The 25,383-nt window shown below is 39.9% G+C and overlaps 1 protein-coding gene and 1 long non-coding RNA gene across 2 annotated transcripts in view; one reads left to right on the top strand and one right to left on the bottom strand.

Moving 5' to 3' along the window:
• Positions 1-25,383, bottom strand: part of CCDC148 (coiled-coil domain containing 148) — a 416,154-nt gene that overhangs the window by 16,739 nt on the left and 374,032 nt on the right. Inside the window, exons 12-13 of the mRNA XM_077447650.1 lie at positions 20,315-20,433; positions 2,837-2,954 (exon numbers count right to left, since the gene is read on the bottom strand). Coding sequence (XP_077303776.1) covers positions 2,837-2,954; positions 20,315-20,433 — 237 coding nt within the window. The remainder of the gene's footprint in view (positions 1-2,836; positions 2,955-20,314; positions 20,434-25,383) is intronic.
• Positions 13,411-14,684, top strand: LOC143925401 (uncharacterized). The gene is made up of 3 exons (XR_013261966.1): positions 13,411-13,704; positions 13,795-13,834; positions 13,983-14,684. It is a non-coding gene; the product is annotated as an uncharacterized LOC143925401 (long non-coding RNA).

The following is a 25,383-nucleotide window of genomic DNA, read 5'->3' as shown; positions in this document are numbered from 1 at the left end:
ACCTTTATTTTCAGCACTGCCTACCACTAGTAATTGACACTGACTTCTTTGTTGGGTATATTGGTGCCATTACTGAAGTTGCAGCTGCTTCAGCCGCTCATGCACAAAGCAGAAATGGAGCAGAGTGGCATGGTCCCATGCATGGTGCTCTGAATTCTTTTATTTCTAAAAGTATGTTTAACATTACATTAATGGTAAATACAAAAACCAGATACTTACAATTGAGTGATATCCTTGGCTTACAGGTATTTGAAAAAAGGTTAAAGGGTTTCTGTGACTTTAAATTATAAAATATGGATTCTTAATGCAATGCTGCCTGGATTTCAGACAACCCAATACCAAAATGTCACATATAAATATTTGCTTATCTCAGGACTAAAGAATCATGAGAGTTTGAAAAGTTTGAAAAGTTGAAACGTTGTATACAGCAATTAGTTGACAGCTTTAATCAATGAACAATGGGTTGTATGTATACATAAAGAAGCCCGATCTGAATAAGGAGTAACTTATTTTAAACTGAACTGTGTTATGTTTACATGGCAATATTTGTAACTGGTAAAGGCAAGCTCCAAATCATTAGCACAGCAAGAAAACAATACTTTCTGCCTGTTCGGTTGCTTTCATTGTGTGATGTAGATAAAACTGCTAACTAGCTGAGAAAGGTACAAAATAAATAATTAACAGAGTGAACTGAAATCCATCCAGTTCAGAAGGGACTGGACCAATTTTGATCCATCTATGGACGTTCCCATTCCAGAGGAGTAGATCTAATGATCGATTCCTCTCGAACAGGACTACTGGCACATTTTCGTTCGATCTGCACCTGCAGCCAATCAGCTGCAGCTCTGATGAGTGTATTCTGAGATCAGTGTTTTCTGACAGTGGAGGAGTCCCAGCTTTCAGAATACAATAGTGCAGTGGGGAGAATTCCTCTTTCCACATCAATTGTGTGGATGGGGGAATCTGTTCCGTTTCTTTGGATCAGCCCATTGTCGAAAAAAACTAAATCATTTATGGCCAACTTTAATCATCCTTTAATGATATTTGAGGTGCAGGTGCACATAATTCTTGGCAAGTCATCGTTTGCTGTGGCCACTCTGTGACGCTGGCTGTTTTTTCTGTAGATGATAGTAAACTGGATGTCATGCCAGTGCTGTGCTTTCAATACATTCTAAGTAACTGATACAGGACAAGCATGTAGCAAAGGAGGCTAGAGCTAAGTCACAATTACTAATATGCATATTGCTTTCAGGTCAGAGAATTAAAGTGTCACTAACAGCAAAATATTTTTTTTCAGTTTTGAATAGAGTGGAGAGGGATTAAAGCACCTGCCCCAGTTTTTATTGTTGCCTGTGCCCTCGTTAGGGAGAGTCACCCTCTCTATTTGTCCTGTTATTATTGAAAGTGAAAGTAAAAGAAAAACTCAAATTTTGGGTTGACATCGGCACATAAATAGAGGGGAAATCTTCCAATGGGGAGATTAGTTCTGGTGACACACCAGTATTCTCTCACTTTGGAGGGATCTCCTCACTTCCTAATTTGGCTATGGGAAATCTTCCCAATGGGACACAGATGGCCAAAAAAAATAAAAACATCTGACAAGGGTTATGACGCTCCCTTACTCTATCCAACATGCCTCTTTTTTTTTGCTTTTAGTGACACTTTAAAGTGAACTTGTGAATGTGATTTGCCCATGTTAGGTAAAGCAAAAGGTTCATGTACATGCTTCCCTCTCCAGCTGCACTTATTCACCTTGATATCTCTTATCCTAATGGAACAATGTGATCCACCTTTCCCCTTCAAGGAAACCTGTGGTGGGAGAAACAGGCACTCTACCATTGCTAACCTCTTTCTAAAAAGCTAGTCTCATGGCTGCCTCTGGCTGTCACTGACCTAGGACAAGCATGCAGCATAGGAAATCAAAACTCATTATATGCATACTTGTTCTAGGCCAGTAATTTAAAAAGAATTAAACCTATTAGATCAGCATGACAACCAGAAACCTAGTATATTTCATTCTACAACAGGGATATGCAATTAGCTGACCTCCAGCTGTTGCAAAACTACAAGTCTCATCATGCCTCTGCCTCTGGGTGTCGTGCTTGTGGCTGTCAGAATCTTGCTCTGCCTCATTGGACTTGTAGTTCTGCAACAGCTGGAGGTCCGCTAATTGTATGTCCCTGTACAGCAAGGATGCCCCATCTGGCCTGTGTCTTTAGATACTCCAAAAGAGTCTCTTTAGAGACTGTGAGAAGAAGGGTTGCAGTGGTAGCGCGTGTCATTGCTTAAAGTGTTACTAAACCCACAACCGTAAAAAAACAGTCTGTATATGCAGTAAAGCATGCTTGTTAAACTCACTGTGGAACCTAAGGGATTAATCCTCTGCATTGTGTATAAAGGCTGTTTGATCCTGTCTCTCTGATCCTCCTTTTTTTTAACTGACTCCAACCCATCTCCTGATAAAACAGCACTAGGAGTCAGGCTGCACATGCTTACTTTGGTGTGTATTGGTAGAGTTGTTTGTTTTTTCTTGGGAGAGTGCATGTGATCAGCACAGGGCCAATCAGTACTGTCCATACAGAGGATCAGGGGAGAATGAACTCCTCCTACAATCTTTAAGCAGACACCGATTCAAGTCACAAGACTGCTATATACTGTAGTAGTTTACATTTACTAAAATAATTGCATTTCCGTGTACTGTGGGAGACCAGATATAGTGAATGCAGGTTCTGAGTTTAGTAACACTTTAATGGTCATAGACATCCTCTATAGATGCCCTCCACTGACTCTTATGACACAAAACACAGAGCTAAATGGGATTTCCAGATCATCTCACCTGCTGCCGCAGTGCTTCCAGCCTCCTCTGTCTCTCCATCTCAACTTGTTCATCGTGAAGTGCCATTTCCTTTCTCTCTAACAGACGTTTCTCTAGTTGCTGCTGCCGGTATAAAATTCTAGGAAAACACAATGTAAAATTAATACCATTGGCTGATGACTTCTCAAACTAAATTAGGAGAGTCATTTTAAATATTCTAATTTACTTTGAGATTTTTTTTTTCAGTTCCTCTGTAACCTTGCAAAGCCTTTGTACAGCCAAAACTTTTAGTAACAGTATAGTAAAGAGTAGGGAAGGGTTAAGGTTATTTTTTACTGCCTGCATAATATTGGCAAAATTTCTCCTCATTTCCTGTCCCACAGATGCAACAGGAAGTTAAAGAAAATCTTCTAAAGAGGAGAAGCCAGCCATATACGTGTAGAATTTTATTTGAAATTTTTAATTTTTAGAACAATCATTTAATTATCTAATGGTTAGTGAGGTCAAAGCAACGTTAATTTTTGACCGCAGTGAAAAGAGAATTCAAAGGAGCAGGATGGAAACTTTTTCTTCAAACAAATATCTAGTGCCCTGTGAACTCTAACTTACCAAAAATTCATCAATGGGAATGACTCGAGATCTGGTGGCACCCAGGGTTCTGCTTTGCAAAGCCGACATGCTGGAAATTTGAGGTGGCAGATATGCGGTAGCCTACTTTATTCCGCTTTCACTTTAACACCATATGTGGTATGTCACAGAGTGATAGGTCTGACATTTCTTATTAACTAAAATGGAATAAACTGAAATTCCACTTTAGATCAAACATATGGCCTTCTCAATGGTAACAGGCTGGGAATATGATTTGAATTGTAATGTATTACAAGAAACAAGAATGACAGTCAAAAAGTCACACTTTGGTCTGCCCCATCCCAGTGGTGTATTTTGGTTTTGTACTGCCCTAGGCAATACTAAAATTGACCCCCCCCCCCCATCTAAGTTTGTCACATCCCGGCCGTTGTATACCGGTCTTGTCTCAGGGTCTGATGGGCAAGCTGCAGCCATTCACAGTGAACAGCTCTAAGTGCCATGCCCGGCTAGCCGGTAGTTGCACCGGCTGGTTGCGTGGGCCACATAGTGGGATAGGAGAGTTGCTTGTAATAGCAATTGAGCAGCTAGTAAGCCACTCCGATTGCTATTACAAGAGAGCTGACCGATGGATCTAAAAACAATACTGGGGTGATGCCCCTCCTCTAAAAAAAATGCCACCCAAGGCAAACAAGGCAATAGATATGCCCCTGCCCCTTCCTGTTCTTGTTAACTCCCTATTGGCTATGGTGTGTGAATGGTAGCCTTAGTAGCCAATAGACAGACAAGAAAAGCAGAGAGGGGCAGACCACAGAACAACCATGAGAGTCATAGTTTCAGTTTCCTGTAATGAACCCTATTTTCCAGGTAACAAGGCACTATTTTCAAGAAGATGGTGTTTGTTCTTGTCAATGTCTTATAAGAGGCATATCCCATCACTTTCTATCCTGGTGGCACCTTGTCAAGTGGACAGGAAATGTCAGGAAGCATGAATCAGACGGAGACAGAAAACGCAGTAAAAATCACACCTTTTAATATAATGGTAAAAATTATACAAATAGTAAACGTAGTCAAAACATAACCAGGTACGGTAGCCAAGGCGGGTAGTCAGAACAAACCAGTAAATCGGTAAGCCAGAGATCAGCGTAGTCAGAGGCAGCAGACAGGATCAGGAACCAGAAGGGACGTCAGCCAGGAAAAGTCTTCAACAGGAACAGAGTAGAGAATCTCCTGATATGTTTGACCAAGGCGAAGGCAAGGAAGAAATGAACTAGAAGGGGCTGGACTAACAAGCAGGAAATTATCACCAGGCGAGCCACTGTGGAACGATTAGTGCTGGCAATAAAACGACAGCTGAGCAACCTGAGCACTGAGAAGGGAGGGCTGAGAGCCCAGCCCTGACAGCAAGTAAGGGTAAATCTCCCCTATTAGGACACAGGCAGAAATAAAAATCCAATATGTTTTAATCCTTCTGTCGCTTTCCATAACTAAAATTTTTTTTGCCATTATCTATATCCTCAGCATACCGCTATTACCTCTTACACCACTCCATAAAATACACTCCAAGGTATTTGTATGCAAACTGTGACTTTTATTTAGCAAACGTTCACATCACCCTGACAGGCTTCACAGGCCATGATTAAGGAGTTTCTATCTCTGTTTGTGGATCAATAGAGGCTCTGTTCATTTTTAACAGCTCAGTTCCTCAATACAGACACCAGAGAAATAGCCGACAGGAAGAGGTGGTGGAGACCATGATGTTTTATTGGAGAAGATAGCAAGATAAAGACACCGATGGAAAAAAAAAATCAAAAGGAACAAGATAATGAAACTAGGAAGAGGGGAACAGAAGATTATTGGGTGCGTATGTAAGACATTGCATACAGAAATTATGGTGTACAACGTCCAGTAATTAATCAGTTTCCTATTCATTAGCAGTCAGAACAATGAAAGATAATAGTCATAGACAATAGTTTGTTACTGCACATTACACCACCCTCTACTTTACTGAAGGATCACTTCACCCTTAAAGTGACCCCCTCCAAGCCACCAGGACACTATTGCATTTACTGGATATCTTCATGTGAAGTCTCCTGGAAAACCAACACTTCAAAGAAATGATCTCCTGTGTCCCCCAAAGTTAAAGTATACCTCAGGAGTTCCTGAGTATACCTGTTAACTATTATTTTAGACGCCGGTGGGCTGAAGCATCTGCTCGCTTTATTAATTTTATATTTTGAGATAATTGGTGAAAAATTACTGGCAGGATCAACAGGTAATAAAATTAGGTTACGGGGGGGGGGGGGGGGGGGCTCTGAAAAGCAAAAACTGCTGTGTTAATGTTATTGACAGACTGAACTGAGTTTCACTCTAATGCAAACTCAATCACTTTGTGTGCCCTAGTGTCATACCAAACCCAGATTACATTGTAAAAATGGTGGTGACATCATCACTGTGCTGTATTTAGCTTGGGCAGAGTGCACAGCTGCGGGAGGGTCCCAACAGGTCCACCCACCACAGGCTGCCTGCAGAAAACTACAGGAGGGGGTGGAGACAAGACCAGTCACCCTGCACAAGGAGAGAGAGCAGCATTGACTGGTCTTTATTACAGGAAGCTCCTGCACAGAGATAGGCCGCGTACACACGCGGGGACTGTTCGCCCAACTTTGTCCGTCAAACAGTTTCAGCAAACAGTCCGCTCAAAATTAGCATGGACGGACATGGCCACACACGACGAACGAACAGTTTACTGAAACCGTGCGCGATGACGTGAACGGCACGTACGACGGGACGAAAAATACGACGTCCTATACACTGCATTATAACTTTCGGCGTGTAAATCCTTTCTGAGCATGCGCGGAACTTAGTTTGACGAACAAGCCTACACACGAGGGGACTGTTCGCTGAAACAAAGTTTCAGCGGACAGTTTTTCGGAATTTCCGAAAAACCTTGTTCAGCGGACTGTTCGCTGAAACTGTCCGCTGAAAGCCCACACACGGGCGGACTGTCTGCCGAAACACTGTTCAGCGGACAAAGTTGGCCGAACAGGCCCCGCGTGTGTACGCGGCCATAAAGTTTCACACTAGATTACTGCATAGGTCTGAAAAAATAAACAAAGCACACCAACATTTACAAATACATATGTCCCTTGTATTAGGGCAATATTTGCCCATCCCAGGGTTCAGTTTAAGAAAAAAAAAACATTAAAAACCTATTTTCCTTAGGCAAATATTTATAATACATAGTGATTTAGCCAGCAAAACATACCGGTAATTTAATCTACTTTAAACTGAAAGCACAGCCTATGCACATTTATTAAGAACAAAGGCAATATGAAAGTGATACCTGGAGATGACAGATGTAGACATAAAATGTGTAATACTGAGACAAAACACAAGGGAAGTGACCACATTGCACATTCCCATAATAGTCTTGCACATTGCCATATTGAAAATAACATCTCCATTTATTTTCACTTTGACCTTGACTTGCAGTTTGCTTTAGATCAGCAATAACAAGAATAAATTAAATAGGCACACAGTATCAGAGGGTTAAGAATTCTGCAATCCACAAACGTTGTAATGTGACTGTTCTTAATGGTTTCCCGTAGCCCTGCAGGGCTTGCACTGTCTGGTACATGTTCTGTGCTCCCTTAGGTTTGCAGGATCAATATTAATCTGTAAGAGTTGTGAAACCTCTGCAGATATTACCAGACTTCTCAATCCACAACATTAAAAATTAAAAGCAATAGTTTTTTTGTGTGAAACGTGCTTAAATCTTTACAGCCACAGAGGCATTTGAAAAGTTAAACGTGTTGATCCTAGGGATGGATGTGGGTATCTTAAACAATTATTTCAGTTTAATGGTGGGAATGTTTTTCTGCCATAGACTGCCATAAGGCAAAGGCTAACTCCAGGCAAAGCTGAAGAATGCAACTAACATTTGTCTTGGGTCCTATATACATGCAAGGGTGGCCCCAATTTTGAAGAGGGTGCTGTGTTGGTTCTAAGAGTTAGGTGGAGAAGCTAACACAATGCGTGCAACATGCCGCCTACCACTCTCTTGTAGGTTGAATGTCATCAAAAGTGGGCGTGAATGAAAAGTGCATGTCACGGTCTATGGCTTGTGGTGTGCCACCTTTCCCCCTTTGTATAGACAAAATAGAGCATTGCAGTACACTTAAGAGATTGTGGGAGTAAATTAATTCCAATTGGGCCAGCAACGATAACCCCCAGCAAGTGTCAGGGCTAGCAATGATAACCCCAGCAAGTCTCATGGACAGCAATAATAACCCCTAGCAATAAACCCTAGCATATGTCAATGCCTGTAGTAACCCTTAGAAATGCCACAATAATTAACCTCTAGCATGGCACAATAATTAACCCCCGGCCTCATAATTAGCCCAGAACATGACACATTAATTAACCCTCAACTCTGCAAAGTAATTATCCCAAGCTCAGCACAAATATTGACTGCATGCACAGCATAATAATTAAAGTGGAATTTCAACTTAACATTAACTATGCTTAAAAAATGTCCCTCTCCCTCCAGCAATCTATCCTGCCTAACCTGTGTAAAAAAAGATCTATATACATACCTTTTTTAGTCTGCTCTGGTCTGGTCATGTGATACCCTGTGTCAGGGGAGAGGATAAAATGCTTAACACTGGCTGGGAGTTTGGAAGCCATGAAGTCACCCATAGGCTCCCATGTCCCAGTTGTTATCAGCACTCCTGCCTCTCCCTTGCAGCAGCCTATCACTGACACAGGGGAGCTGGAGCTGCAGGGTCATGTGACAGAACCAGAGCGGACTCAACATAATTAAAGTGGAAGTCCATACTAAAACTAAAATCCCTGCTTCTATAGTCACACATGATCTAACACTAACCTATCTATCCCTGTAAAGAAAAAATGAGTATACATACCCTTTCTGAAGCCGATTCGACCCAATCTCCAGTGGGGGAAGCTCTGCAGAGGACATGGCTGACAACAGCTGTGAAATTAATGGGAAATAACGTCACTATGGGGCTTCTATTGTGGGACATGTCCTCTGCACCTGCCTACACAGCGAACCCACGGCTGACAGCTCAGCCTGGGTTCGGGTCAGATCAGCTTCAGAAAAGCTATGTATACAATTTTTTTTCTTTACAGGGCTAGATAGTTATATCGTGGGTGTCTATAGATGGGATTATAGAGGGATTTTAGTTTTAGCATGGACTTCCACTTTAAGCATACAGATCTTTTTTACACAAGGTACACTGGACAAATAGCAGGAAAGGGAAGGGAACATTTTTAAGCATAGTTAGTGTTAGGCTGGAATGTCACTTTAACACCAAGCATGGCACAATAATCAGCCCCGGGTACAATAATTAGCAACCAACATGGCACAATAATTAACTCTTAGCTTGGCACAGCAAGAACAGCATAAAAATGAACCCCAAGATTAACCTCAAGTGGGACAAAACATTTAACAACCAGCAAGACACAATAATTAACGTCCAGCAAAGCATAAAAATTAACCCCCAGCACAGAACAATAATTGACCACCAGCATGGAGCAATAATTAACCCCTAACACTGCACTGTATTAAACCCCGCCGGAGTATAGTAGTCCATATGTCTCCTTACATTGGCGATCAGTGTACCCCCTGTAAACTAGTGGTCAGTACCCCCTGTATACTGTTGCTGAGAGGGTCCCTTCCAGTGTCTCTCCAAACCACACTGCAATAGTTCTGCAAGGGTTTTCTTCCTTTTTACACCCAAAACTGCACCCCAGCTCAGGGAATATCAATCCGCTGAAGTGGACCGTGTCAGACAGAAATATCAATAAAATATTGGATCGTGTGCCATTGAGCTGAAGTATCATTGCGGAGCAAGGCCCAACCCATTCTCATTGCTTTGAAAGTTTACATTGACCCACAGTGGATCTATTGCAAACTTGCAAAGCAATGTTAAGGTTCTAGAAGGCGCACTGATGGGGTAGCTTTGAGGATGCTATCAGAATTTTGGTGGTGCTACAGAAAAAAAAATTTGGCTGCAGCCCTACTTTAAAAAAACACAGGCATTTCTTCAGCTGTTGCTCTCACTATGGCAACAAGACAAGAAACTATTGTCATAAAAAGGCTGGCCCAGCTACATGATGGCCATCTTGAAATTGTTGTCATGTAACAATATATAGGTATACATACACATACTATATGCAGTATATATACACACACATCATTGATCTGCAGACAGACTGTATGACACCAGGTGTGTCGACATTTGTGGTCATTCTATCCCATCAATAACAGTATACAAAACCACAAGGTGTTTTTCAGAAAATATATACTGAGAGGAATATGTAGGCTGCCATTGGATCACTGACTTGGAACACGCATGCAGCAAGTGAAGTCAGAACCCCAAATGTCTATACATGCTTACGGTCAGTGACTGAGAAAGAACAGAAACCAATGAATCCGTAACAACCCCATCCCCCATAACAATTAAACACTGTTCCTTCTTATTACATTGTACTTTACAAAATGTACCCTCTAAATGGTTGCTATTGGCAACACCAATACTTGTCTATGAAATTTGGAGGAAAGTATGGGGCCTGATACATGCCATCTCTGAAAACATGTAAACAACCTTATTGCCCATAATAGGAACTTTCTTGCCTGCCATAAGATTTTCTTATCTGGCTCAGCCAGAATTGTGATCCAGACACCCCCATTGACAGCACAGACAGTTCCTAGACATTCATGGCAGTTATAGGATACAGCCTTTTTGGTGTTTTAGAGTTTGGCATCCAACCTTTCAAATTCCAAACCAACAAATCAGTATTAGGTTTTGGTTTAAAACACCTAAAGATCGGCAATATAGTGGAACGTTAGAGTATATATGCTTGGTTTTCACTGATCTGAGCAAAAGAGGTTTCTTTGTGTCTGCAGGGTGTTTCTTTATTCTGAAAATGCAGAGTGGGCATATCTAGAAAGACTTTCAGGTTCCTCTGAATTTGGACCTCACCATTGAATAAAAACGGTGAGATGAACATCTGGGAAAATGTACTCTTAAAAGAGATTTTCAGGCTCCCCTGAAGACCATCCAAAAGTATCCAAGAGGATAAAACTGGGACCTTGAAACTGAGGATGATTGGGAAGAAGAACTTTCAGAAGACGGTTAGTCTCCTCTGCACACCACCCAAGAGGAGCCAAAGGGAGAAAATTGGGATCTTGAAACTGAGGAGCATTGGTAAGCAGTGTTAATTTAGTCGACTAAAATGACTATACAAGGAAAAACCCCTGGTGGTGGACTTTGGAGGCACGTACACCAATAAAATATATAGACACAATTGTATTTATTCAAAAGATTGGTAAAGAAACATATCATAAAAATAGTTTATGAACAAACATGTCAATGTACAAAGTACAATTTAGTTGATGAGCTTATCACCTATCCAGGATACAATTAGCTGCAGAGCTTGTAATCCTACGCGTTTCGGAGCTCTTGTGGTCTCCTTCATCAGGGGTAGACAAAAAACATAGAGTGTAATTCTAGTGAAGTATGCAAACAACAGGACATTAGGACCGAGGTAAAATTAACAAACATTATAGACTTATTTGACATTATACTTACATATCAAGGTAGGTAGTTGTGTGAATGTAGCGGGTTATTTATTAAAAATGACTAAGCCGAGCAGTAAGGGTAAGGGGTTTCCCAGTATCCAGGGCTCCCATAAATGAATGTTATTACATGCGATTCGAAAATGAATATAATATGGGAAAAAGGTGGAAGTGTCCAGAAAATCTCCCTCCCCACCCCCGATACAACAGGGGTACCGCTGGGCGAGACTGGGAGAAACACTGAGGCGAAACAAGCTGCCAGGCCCTTAAATTGAAAAAAGATGAAAGATTGGAAAGATAAAGTCTATAGAAATAGCATTCTGTGGTGTAGAAAAAAAAAATCGAATTGTCATACGTTTGGGGTAGTCTATTTACTCTTATGTGAGTGTAATTGTTTTTACATCGGAAAAACAAAAGTCTAATTCTGGAAATGTGCTTATACACATTTTGAGAATGCAATCTTGCGACCCAGACTTACCTCTGGGTCGCCATACAACTCTGGTCTACAATGGGAAATTTCCAAAGGTCAAATTCTTGATTTTAGATCGTGTATACCCAGACCCGGGGGGGGGGGGGGGGGGACTGGAACAAATCCCTCCTCCAATTGGAATCCCATTGGATACATAAATTAAAAGCTACCCAGCCACCAGGCCTCAACGATAGCATTGGTTTAAACCGTTCCTTGAAGATTTCTCTTCAGGGGGCATGGAAAAACAATAATTGACAATCATCTTTAACAAAATTATTATTATTTTTTTTTGTAAGTGTCAACTGGCTGTGTCCAGTTGCTAATGTTTGATTATTGTAAATTAAATTTTTGCTTTTGTATTGCATTATTTGTATTACAGCACTAGGATGTTTCAGTCCCTGTCAGTGTTTCTGCTTTATGCTTATTTAATTATTTTCCCAATGGTACCACTGTGGACGTTCAATATTGTATAAAATTGTTATACATTATAATGATTGTCATCTATTGAATTCTGATACAATATTATGTAAAATTGTTATACATTATTATGATCGTCATCTATTGAATTCTGATACAATATTGTGTAAAACTGTTATACATTATTATGATTGGCATCTATTGAATTCTGATACATTCTTGTGGCTCTCAGTCCTGTTGAGCTCCTTTTGTAGGAATCCTAGCTGTGTCTGTGCCCGTCTCGGTTTCTATACATTTATTTATTTATTTATTTATTTTTTTTATATCTATATTTATATATATTTTTTTTTTCATATCGATTTTCATTTTTATTTTTTCTATTTTTCTATTAATTTTTATTTTTATTTTTTCACTTAAATTTTTTACATCCATGCATGGCCCACTCATATGTTCCATTTTTGGTGCCGGTTGTATACAAATTTATTTTATTTTATTGTATACATCTATATTTTTCATCTTCCAGTTTTTGTGTCCTTTTTTTCTCCCTTTTTTTCTTTTGCTCTCCCCCCCCCCCCCCCCACCCACTGGGCAGGCTCCGGGGGATCGCCCGGAACACCAAGCCGCCCGGGTGTTGTAACCCGTGGCGGCATCATAGGAGACTGCAGCTGGCATTTCCATAGCTGGCTGCCCTACATCTTGCAACTCCAGTGGACATGCGCTGTCCGCTGGGGAAGCTTGCTGTGTCGGCGGGTGGAGTGGGCGGGGCACACCATTCGGGGGGCGTGCCGGGCCTGGACGCATTCTCCTCCCTCTCCATCAGCTGCGGCAATTAGTTGCATGCCGGCTGATTGGGGAAGGGCTGTATTTAAGCCCCAGACGCTCTGTCCGCCGGTACTCCACAGCTCGACAGTGTGGGACGCCGAGCGGATGGTCTGGAGGCTCTGTTCTTTGTGCCTGTTTAAAGGTAAATTCTTGGGGGTTTTCCTGTCTGGCTCTCTGCACGTTTGGGGACCCAGTGGCGCTCTGGTCTTGCATATATGCAGCAGGGCATCCCCCTACTTTTATTTCCCTTTCTGTCTTGTCCTTGCTGTGTGGTTGCCTTTTTTTTTCATTATCATTTTGTTGTCTCATGCTCTTTTTCTCAAATATACATCAATACTTTTTACAGTGGTCATTTCACTTCGTGGGTTTCGAGTCTGTTAGAAGTTTTTGAGTTAATTAATATTTTAAGTGATAAAAGTTTCTGAAAATATATGTAAGTTATATGTACGGTAATAAGTGATGGTCTCTGAAGGTCACAGAGCTACACAGAGTACAGAGAGGAGTGGTTTTGCTGAGTAGACACTTCTATTTTTGAGTTACTATGTCAGGACAATGGGTGGAGTTATGCTACTTATCTTTAGACTGAACCATATTAGGGATATATGCAAATATGGGTGTTATTAGGATATGCTGACATAACATTATGAAAGAGTATAAGAATGGAGTTGGATTATGAGAGTTAGGAAAAGAGGTGGGAAGAGAAAGAACTCTACACTTTGAAAAATATAGATCAGATGTCCCTTTTCCTCCATCTGAGGCCATCATCATGCCATATGTTACCAGATGTCAGTTGTCTCTGCTTATCTTTCTTAAAATAAAACACTTGTTGAAGTATTGAACAATCGAAGGATTCTTCAATTTCTACTCCTGAAAGTACGTTGGAAATGCGGCCTTGGATAAAGACATACATATCTCCGCTACACACCGCTTAGGAGAAGAGATACTGATTCACATATTGCACAAAGACTTTGCTATTCATTCAGAAACGCCCCTGTGAGTATAGTAGAATACTAGTATATACTATACTAGAATATGAAGAGTAGTATGTCGTTTTTTCTATTACCTACACCTTTCTTTTTTCAGAGTCCCTACACATATCATCCCACCGGTGTTACTACTACAGGTAGCTATACCTTAATTTGAATAAGCTTCCTTTATCAAAAAATTCTCCCCTCCCTTCCTTCATTATTATTTTTTTTTTTTTTCTACACCACAGAATGCTATTTCTATAGACTTTATCTTTCCAACCTTTCATCTTTTTTCTCTCTTAGGACCTGGCGCCTTTTTTCGCCTCAGTGTTTCTCCCGGTCTCGCCCAGCAGTACCCCAGTTGTATCGGGGGGTGGGGGAGGGAGACTTTCTGGACACTTCCACCTTTTGCCCATATTATATTCATTTTCGAATCTCATGTAATAACATTCGTATATGGGACCCCTGGATACTGGGAAACCACGTACCCTTTCTGCTCGGCTTAGTAGTTTTTAATAAATAACATGCTACATTCACACAACTACCTACCTTGATACAGTGCCTTGCGAAAGTATTCGCCCCCTTGAACTTTTCAACCTATTGCTAAATTTCAGGCTTCAAACATAAAGATATAAAATGTAAATTTTTTGTGAAGAATCACCAACAAGTGGTACACAATTGTGAAGTGGAACGAAATCTATTGGATATTTTAAACTTTTTTAGCAAATAAAAAACTGAAAAGTGGGGCGTGCAAAATTATTCGGCCCCCTTTGCGTTAATACTTTGTAGAGCCACCTTTTGCTGCGATTACAGCTGCAAGTTGCTTGGGGTATGTCTCTATCAGTTTTGCACATCGAGAGACTGAAATTCTTGCCCATTCTTCCTTGCAAAACAGCTCAAGCTCAGTGAGGTTGGAGGCAAGTACACTAATAAAATGTATAGAAACAATTTTATTTATTCAAAAGATTGGTAAAAAAAATATTCTAAACATAGTTTATTAACAAACATGCCAATGTACAAAGTACAATTTAGTTGATGAGCTTATCACCTATCCAGGATACAATTAGCTGCAGAGCTTGTAACCCTACGTGTTTTCGGAGCTCTTGTGGTCTCCTTCATCAGGGGTAGACAAAAAACATAGAACGTAATTCTAGTGAAGAATGCAAACGACAGGACATTAGAACCAAGGTAAAATTAACGAAAATTTTTTTTATATCTTTATGTTTGAAGCCTGAAATGTGGCAAAAGGTTAAAAAGTTCAAGGGGGCCGAATACTTTCGCAAGGCACTGTATGTAAGTATAATGTTTGTTAATTTTACCTCGGTTCTAATGTCTTGTCGTTTGCATTCTTCACTAGAATTACGCTCTATGTTTTTTGTCTACCCCCGATGAAGGAGACCACAAGAGCTCCGAAAACACGTAGGGTTACAAGCTCTGCAGCTAATTGTATCCTGGATAGATGATAAGCTCATCAACTAAATTGTACATTGGCATGTTTGTTAATAAACTATGTTTATGATATTTTTTTTACCAATCTTTTGAATAAATAAAATTGTTTCTATACATTTTATTGGTGTACGTGCCTCCAAAGTCCACCACCAGGGTTTAGTCCTTGTATAGGTTACTTATAGGATGTGGCACAGCAAAATTGCACATTAATGCCGATCTATATATATTTCTACTAAAACTACTAAAACATTTTAGTCTATTGAAATGACTAAAACATTTTAGTCGACTAAATGAATACTAGTTTAGTAGACTAAAATACGACTAAAACTAAAATAATTGAGATGACTAAAACTAAAAGCAATTTTAGTCAAAAGACTAAAATGAGACTAAAACTAAAATGCCATTTTAGTCAAAAGACTATGACTACAACTAAATTGCAATTACTGAAATGTACTGGAGATTTTAGACTACTAAAACGTAGGACATTTTAGTTGACTAAAATGTACTGGAGATTTAGTCGACTAAATACGACTAAAATGAAAACAATTTCAAAAGACTAAAATGGGACTAAAACTAAAATGCCATTTTAGTCCTGAGACTAAAATTAACACTGTTGGGAAGAAGAGCTTTCAGAAGACTGTCAGGCTCCTCTGGACACCACCAACGAGGAGCTAAAGGGAAAAGATTGGGATCTTGAAACTGAGGAGGATTGGGAAGAAGAACTTCCAGAAGACTGTCAGGCTGCTCTGAACACCACCCAAGAGGAGCCAAAGGGATAAAATTGGGATCTCGAAACTGAGGAGGATTGGGAAGAAGAACTTTCAGTAAACTGTCAGGCTCCTCCGAACATAATGCACATGTTGGTAATGACTGTCTATACCTAGTTTAGGAATACCTCTGAATTCCTGGAGAAGCTTTACTGCAATATGTGTTAAACTGAACTACTGTGCATAATCCACATAGAAGATGGTTATGCCATATGAGTAAAAATTGAGTGAGTTATGGGATTTTAAACCATGTTAGGCTTTCTTCCCTTCCCCCAAGTGGAGCAGTCTATTAACTCCAAATCTCTAAAGGGATACTGTTATACACTGCTAACATTACCTTCCAATTCTAGTTCATGATAAAAAAAAAAAATCAATTGGCCAGCAGTTGTTGAAATAAAAAAACAGCACTTACTGCAATACTCAACAACCATTCCAGTGCTGTTCCCCACAGCACTATAAATGACACCTACTTTCCTTAAGCCCAGGGCATTAAGGTGCCAGGCCACAGGAATATGTAATCAAGGCAGGAAAATTCTGCAGAAAACAGCTTGACATCAATACATGGCACCACTCTCTACAGCATTCAGGATCTGCCCACTGATTCAGGAAAGCAACCTTTGAATTCACATAGCCAGACCAGCCAGAACCCCACAGTAAAAATTATGTTTGCAAAAACATTTTAAATATAAAGGCAGTAGGGTGCTCCAAGAGGGGGTGGAAATGGGGGGGGGGTCTAGAGTTAAATTTTAATAAAAGAAAAATACGAAGTCCGGAGGACCCGGCGCCCATGGTTTCCAAAAATAATGTCAAATTTCAATTCATATGTTCACAGAACAGTTTGCCACTTTGCAACCGACGATTTTAAACAACTTTGGCCCAGAAAAGACAAAGACGGTGGGATTTTGGATCATTTTCAGATATGGCTTCTTCTTTACATGATAGAGCTTTAACTTGCACTTTTGGTTGGCGTGGCAAACTGTGTTCACAGTTATTTTTGGAGGTATTCATGAGTCCATGCAGTGATGTTCTATCACAGAATCATGCCTGTTTTTTGATGATATTATGTACCCTATATGAGGATACATAATTTAAAAGCTTTGCAATCAGTTTTACATTGAGGAACATTACCCTGAAATATATTTATACAATTTTTAGATGCAGCTTTTCAAAGATTTGTGAACCTCTGCCCATCTTTACTTTCTATACCCAATCATGTTACTGTTACATGTTAGTTGCAAAATGTTCTTCCATCTATTCCTTGTTAGTACCACTTGCTTTGCCAGCTTTTTTTTTGCCCTGTCCCAAAATCTTTTGAGACGTTTGCTGCCATCAATTTCAAAATTACCAATTTTTTTTCGTAAAATGGTAAATGTTCTCGGTTTAAACATTTGATATGTTTTCTATTTTCTATTGTGAATAAAATATGGATTTAGGAGATTTGCAAATCATTGCATTCTGTTTTTGTATAGACTTTTTACAGTGTCCCAACGTTTTTGGATTTGGGGTTGAATATGTTTTACAGGGAATGTTAATACATTTTGACAGTTTTATGTTAAAGTTGTTATATATAAAGAAAATATTTACAAATGATCTATTTGACAATGTGTTTAGAAAACATGATGGGCTTTCTAATAAAGAAGTTCAGCACCACTTTCATGCTTCTCGAGGTAAACCACCAGTTTTTTAACTTCGGCTTGTTCAATTGACTTTTGACAAAAAAACCTGAAAACTGATTGGTTTCTATTCAGATCTGCACCAAATTTTGCACCCTCAGATTTTAGTAAAACTCCCCCAGTCCTCTCTGTAAGTAGAGCGGAAGGGATGTACCCCCTCAGAAACATTTAGGTTTCTATTTAGCACAACAACTACTCTATGAGACAACAGCTGCTTTCATGATGATTTATAGCTTTCCTTGTTGGTTGTGTGCAGTATACAACATTTCACATTTAATTGATAAAAAAATAAAATAAAAATTACAATATAATTTAAAAATTTTAATTTTCTTCAAAAAATTTCCTAAAGCATTTCTCCATTGGGTTGCAGGGAGTTCAGTAAAAAGGTACTAAGAACTATTGCCAGAACTAGTCCTTTTAAACTGTTTCTTTGATGCATTTAGGGAGGCAATAATGTTACTTGCATTCAGAGCCACAATTAGTGCAATTTATCACTATGCTTTTTAGGAGAACCACCATGGCTGTATAGTTAGCAAAAAAAAAAATTATTACCAGACTGTGAGAATCTCCAGAGCCAGTAACATACAGTAATGACTCAGGACTATAGACCACTTCTATCTGTTGAATTGGATTATTTATAATCGTTTTGTTCAATATAATAAGTAAATAAATGTAAAAGTGAAAATATAATAGGAAATTAATCTAGCTTGTAGAAAAAGAGACTTTATCAGATAAAATATTAAAATGAAAAAAGAAAAAAAGGATATGTCCATTGACAAAAATAACCAGGGGCCAATCTTTACCACTGTGTCTAAATATATGTTTGAAGTGGTAGATGAATTGCGCTAGAACCTCAGGTATATACACTTGGGTCCTAATTAATAAGTTTTTTTTTACAAAACTGTAATGGTAGTATCCCAATGGGGCATCCAGGTGATGGGTGGGCTGCTTCCATGAACCAAGAAACTAGTTCAGTGGCCTAGCACTGTAGAAAACGTGTTTGAATGTGAAAATTTTCCAAAATCTGATTTTATTCCAAACATATAGTAGGTGCTACAGCCAACACCTTTTGGAGACTGCAACTGTGACAATCATTCAATTAAAATGTGCCAACAAACGTAAGAGTTCTAGAAAAAGTTATTGGTACACTTCTTGAGATAACTGAATATACATAAACCATATGTATAGAGCATACAAACTCAAAGCTGAAATGTGTTAGTATGCTGTATAGAAATTGTTTATGTACATACAGTTATCCTCAAAAATGTACCGATAACTATTTTCAGAACTGATAAAGGGGACAATGTATAGTTCCCGAAACACGTTGGTTTTATATTAAGCATCTGCTTAATATCTGGAATAAAACCTAATTTTAGACTCAAAATCATGGTGCGTCACTACGATTTTACACTTGAACACCATATCTAAAAATGTATGACAGCTATGTGGATGTTAAGTTGCCTGGGGGATAAGAGAGGACTTTCCAGTGGTATCAGTAAATGCTTGGTTTACATCAACAGTTTATTTTCGTACCAGTGGATGGGTTCATGTACATGGGCATTTAAACTAGAAATAAAATAAATGCAGTATGCCTTGGGTTGCTTTGACTTGCTTCTGAGTTGCTTTGACTTTTAGTTGCTCATGGAGTTGCTTATAAGTTGCTTCGGAGATATATTGAGTTGTTTTGGTGTTCATGTTGACTTGTACAGATAAAAAAGCAGCTCAAACAAAACTGCTTGTGTATATGAACCCTATAGATGTTCAAAGAGTCTTGGCAACCCATAGAGGGACAAATGTCCTCTCAACAAGGATGTGCAGAGGAGATATCTGCCCATCCTCTGTAGCTCCAATACTCTCATGCACTTTGTCTGATGGACTGAAGTGGTATTTTTTTTTTTTGCTTATTTATAAACAGCCAGTCCGTGCTTAGGTGTTTAACTGCGGCAGGATCGGGTTATTTATAGCCAGAATTATGGTAGCCATACGTAGCTTGAATTTTAGATGATTTATGTTGGCAGTGTCAGAATTGAATGAGAGCAACAAAGTGTGTACCGCTAGCCTTAGGGCCCTTTCACAGGGAGACACTCTGCTCCATTCATTAGGAGATTAATGAGCAGATCCTCTGCTTAATCAGAGCTGAATGGGATGGATATATAGTTACATAGTTAGTAAGGTTGAATAAAGACACCAGTCCATCCAGTTCAACCTGCGTGAGTGTCTACAATTGTTCCTATCCTTGTACATTGCACATTCACATCGGTCCCTACCTTCAAGGAGCCCACAGTTTGTGTCCGCATTTACACAGTGGACCCAGAGGACCCGCAATAGCTCTGTGGGTGGACATGTGTCTGTTTACATCAGGCAACCTCTGATCTGTCCCATTTAGGCCTGGAGAAATGGAAAAGGATGCAGTCGTTTTCTGTTTTTATTTTCAAGCCTGTATGGACTCGGAGGTAGGCAGGAGTAAATGATTACAAGTCTGTTTACATCAGCCTACACATAGAGCTGCATGGAGCTTCCAATCAGGTCCGCCTAAAAAATGGACAGGTGGGCCGGATTGGAAATCCTGTGTGAAAGGGCCTTTAGAGGATGACTTCTGTCAGCCACAACAGTCATACAGCAAACAATCTTGTTTACCTCTACTTAGAAGGGTGGAGGAGGTGCACAGTAAAGGGCCCAACTCTGCTGGGAGTGCCACTTTACAAAAAAAAACATTAGTTTTGCACTACACCAACTCTGCTCTTACCGCTCTCTGTCTTTTTCAGCTTGCTGCGTCATTATTCTCCTCAGCTGCTCCAGGCGCTCTTCATCTCTTCTCTGTAGTTCTTCCCACGCTTGTCGCTTCTCCGCTTTGTACTTCTGTAGCTGTCGCGTGAGGAAAAAAGAAAGTTCAGACTAAAATGCACCTAAGCCTGCGTGACAAGCCATACAAAAGGAAATCCCAGATGCCAGAATATCTTGCTATTGTTTCTTGCAAATACAATTCGGTATAAATGTGCTGTGAGGCTTGAAATCCCGTGCCTTGTTTTCCTGTGGCTTCACTGCTGATTTCATTTCTAACTAAGTGGAAACATTTATAAGACAAAGAGCCGCATTCCATAAAATCACCCACCTGCACCACTCCAGGCACATTGATTCAATTTTCATGGAGCGTGTACAGTAGCCTCTCTGCAAAATACCTGACTCTCTTGCCAGTTTGTATTAAAAGCCAGTCCAGCCTAGCTGGATTCAGCAAATACGGATGGAGATTGATGGGCTGATTCACCCACTGGCATCTTATGTAAGTGTATACAGTATAAACTATAACAATGAACTTCTCTTATTTGCCCCCTTAAGCTACAAAACAAATTACAAACAATTTGTTATATCTGTTTGATGCATTATATAAATCCTGTACATTATTAATAATAATGAGTAAAAAAAAAAAAAAAAACCTTTAGGTCCTGCCAGAAATCTAGTGAGCTGAAACTTCCTGTTCTTACTGACTGCCATTAGTTTGCATGGAGAATATGAGAGGATTAGGTGCTCTTGTCTTAAAACAATTCCTTTTATAAGGGTGATAATGCTGCTAATACTCCATGAAAACAGTATGGTGAATGAGTGATATCATCCTCGCACAGGTCTGTTACTAGCAAAGGAAGGAAAGAGAAGTCTGGAAAGCAAAACAAATGCAACCAACCATATCTAAGGTCTGGGAAGCTGTACTATATTATATTTTTGTTGTTAGGTTTAGCAAAATAAAAAATGGGATTCACTTTCATGGCAACTCAGGTGTAGCTATCCTACAGACAAGAGAAATATAAGAAACTGTTTGATACTCCTAACATACCATCAACATTGATATATTGAGTGAACTAATTAAACAGCAGAAAGTGCAAAGGACAAGTCCACCTAAAATCTTGGTAGAGTTACCCTTTAAATGTGAAGTTGGGTTTGACCGGCACTAAACTAAAGTAAACCATTTAGATTTCTGCTTCTAGGCCAGTGGTCTTCAAACTGTGGATACGGCGGCCGAATGTGGACCTTTGTTTGCCCTTCGGACAATGTTCCCCACACTGATAAAAATCCTATTCCTTCCACATACACCAATGATGAAGCCTTATTCCTTCTAATGACAACAATGATGGGACATTTTTCCATTCACTGACACCAATGATGGGGCACTATTTCTTCCACTGACAGCAATGATGGGGCACTATTCCTTCCCCTGACAGCAATGATGGTACACTATTCCTTCTACTGACACCAATGATGGGGCACTATTCCTTCCACTGACACCCATGATGGGGCACTATTCCTTCCACTGACAACAATGGTGGTGCACTATTCCTCCCATTGGCACAACAATATGGTATTAGTCCCCCCACTGACACCAACGATGGAACACTGGTCCTCCCACTAACACCAACAATGGAGCACTAGTCTTTCTACTGACACCAATGATGGAGCACTGATCCTTCCATTGACACCAATGATTTGGCACTGATCCCAGTGATGGGGCACTGATCCTCCCACTGACACAAGTGACGGGGAACTATTTCTCCTTCTACTGACCACAGGCGTTATATAATTTTTTTACTCCCACTGATCATCAAGCCCGAAACATTGTCTACTCCTACGGACAGTGGGGTATTTTCTACCCCAACTGGCCACAGTCAAGCCCTCCTAAAATCTGATGGACAATAAACTGGAAAGTTTGAAGACGCCTGCTCTGAACTCTGTAGGCTGTATTGTAGACTATCATCTCCATGATGATCTTACTTCCACTGTAGGAATTTTGATTGTATCATCATTTTATTTTACAGATAATGGAACAAGACAAGTGAGATTACTCGAGCAGGAGTAATAAAACTCTATCATAGGGGCAGTAGAAGCAGTAACTCTAGTAGGAAAACCATTAAAATCTGTGAGAAACATAAGAAGCTGCGTAATTTAGTATAGCAGCATTACTATAACTAACATTACAGTTTATAGTGGTTAACGCCATCTGCTTGTAGTAATACAGAGAGATACTCACTTCAACAATTATAGTAGGTAACTGCTGTAATTTCAATTTGCACTGGCAGCACTGCCAGCTGGTGAAATATGGGACTTTTAGAATCGACATACCAACATACAATTTTAACAGGTTTCTATGAAATACATTAACTATGTATGTTTTATTTGATTTGCCAAGTCATTTGAGCAATAGCAGAATTGGATTCTAATGTCAAAAGGACACAGGAGGTGAGGATTCATGATAATATAGGATTTTATTTTAAACTAGAAATCCCCAAGTGTACCTTTAGGCTTGATTCCCACCTATGCATTTTAATGCTTTTTGCATTTTGCAGATTTGCTCTACAGGATGTATTCCATAGGTGTTAAATGTCCTGAAGTGCAAATATGCAAAATGCAAAAAGCACTAAAAATGCATAGGTGTGAATCAAGCCTTACCTTACGGATCTGCAAAGATGAACTAGTGATGTTCAAGCCAGAGGGAAGGCGCCACTAACAAGGAGTATGCTCATAGGAGGGGAAAGCAGGGGAGCTCATCAGTCTGCTGCTTCTTTATTAGGCAGCAAAATGAAAGTCAGGTCCCCTTTCCGCCCAGACCTGTCAAATACTTTCACAGGTGAAGTCACGTGTATTTATTTCACCTGTGCGTTTATTTAGCTGTTTGCTTTGAGTTTGGCTTTAGACCCCTTTCACACTGGAGTCGTTTTTCAGGCTTTTTAGCGCTTAAAAATAGTACCTGTAAAGCGTCTAAAAAAAGCCTCATCTGCAATCCCAGTGTGAAAGCCAGAGTGCACTGCGCTGGCAGGACGTCAAAAAAAGTCCAGCTTCTTTGAGGAACTTTAGTAGCAGTGTATACACCACTCCTAAAGCACCCCTGCCCATTGCTTTGCGGGCATTTTTAAGCCTTTATTTGGCCACTAGCGGGGGTCAAAAGAGCCCCCGAAATGCGCTGCAAAAACAATGGTAAAACATCGCTAAAATCAGCGGCGCTTTAACGCTGACGCCCGAGCGCTGGCAGTGTGAAAGGGCTCTGCGTTTGGGCTTCTAGTGAAGAAAACCAAAGTATTGCCTATAGGTGTCTGCTTCCTTCTGTCAGTCTAAACTGTGTTTGAAAGACTGCAGCATTATTGTAAAATAAACGATTTTTAGACAGCATAGTAGGATTGTAAAAAATCATGCTGAAATGCAGTAAACGGCACAGTAAACACCACCAAACCATTGTCTGGTAATGGAGCCATCGCTTGCAAATAATCCTGCTGAATTACACAGGAGGTTGGAGATTGGGTCAAGCAGTAAAATAGAAAATGCTTCTAAAGTGGGAATTATACTTGTAAAATCTGTCACAAGCATTCACAATGTATTTTTACAGATGATTGTCGAGGTTCCTATTTAGAAGTAATTTAGGGTCATTCAATACTGATAAAAGCAAAGGTGGCCAGGAGACAGACAATACAACTGCAGCTCAATAATAAACAAGCTATGAGCAAAAGGAGATTCATGGAACAAAGTTGCATTCTTTTGCAGAAAATGTACTTCACGCTGTTTTCTGCAAAATATACAACTGAAATTAGCATCACATCAGGAATTCAATTTTATCTAAAGAATGAACATTATCTGTAAAGCTAGCCAGAATCAAAATTCTTCCTAAATAATTATCATGATAAAAAATTATTTTCTAAGCCATAAATCAATTTTAATACATGCAGGCTCACTGACTTGCTAAATCAGCTTTGTTTATATGTCTAAATAAGGTTATCTTAATTCAAAGTGAACTAATGGTTTCAGCTTGTACAGCATAATGCTCTATTATGCTTGATGGTAAAAAACAAAAAAAAAAACACGAGGCAACTAACAGATCTGGTTGAGTGTGCCCTAACAGGGAAAAGTGGAACACTATCCTTTAAATTATAGGCCTAGCAACAGTGGAGCAGAAAGCAGAGAACCCTCTACGAAAACCTTTGCGAAAGACAAAGAGGGAAGTTGTAGCTGAAAGGTAGACTCACACAGCTTATACCACATACAGACAACTTACAGAAGCAGGATATGGGGGGGGGGGGGGGGGGGGTCAATGTACTGGTCAAGGTGGAAGAAGGAAACCATCTTGGGAATAAAGGAGGCTCTAAACCTTAAGACGACCATATCCCTGTGTAACACTAGGAAAGGCTCTTTACAGGACAAGGCCAATAGTTCAGAGACCTGTCTCACAGAGCTAATAGCAACAAGGAAGGCAACCTTGGTAGTGAAATCAGAAGAGGGGAAATCCCTAATGGGCAAGTGTTCTTTAAATATAGAGAATTTTCCTTTGATAGTGCTAATGGCCAAATGTTGATCCTTCCTACGATAGAACTTCTTAGCCCTTGTACACGCGGTCGGACATTGCGACAATAAAATCTGTCGGATTTTGTCCGAAACTGGTGTTGCATACATACGGTCAGACAAAGTTGTCAGAATATCCGATCATTCGTAACGTGATGACGTTATTTCGTTATGACGGGACTACGTTCAGGCTAGTAGCCAATAGCTTTGGTCTCGTAATTTGATCTGAGCATGCGTGGCACTTTTTCCGATCGGAATTCTCTACAAACGATCGGACAAAGTCCGATCGGATCATGTTGTCAGAAAATTTTATAGCCCAGCTCTAAAATTTATTGGTCGGATATTCCGACGGAAACAGTCCGATGGAGCCCACACACGGTCGGATTATCCGATAACACGGTCCGATCGGACATTTTCAGTCGGAATGTCCGAACGTGTGTACAAGGGCCTAGTTTCACACTACACAAAGCAAACATTCCAGGTTTGATCGTAGACTTTACG

This window comes from Lithobates pipiens, unplaced genomic scaffold, assembly GCF_037356315.1.
Source record: "Lithobates pipiens isolate NorthernLeopardFrog02 unplaced genomic scaffold, aLitPip1_a1.2 Scaffold_22, whole genome shotgun sequence".
NCBI classification, from domain to species: Eukaryota; Metazoa; Chordata; class Amphibia; order Anura; family Ranidae; genus Lithobates; species Lithobates pipiens.
This window is presented reverse-complemented; position numbering and strand designations above follow the sequence as displayed.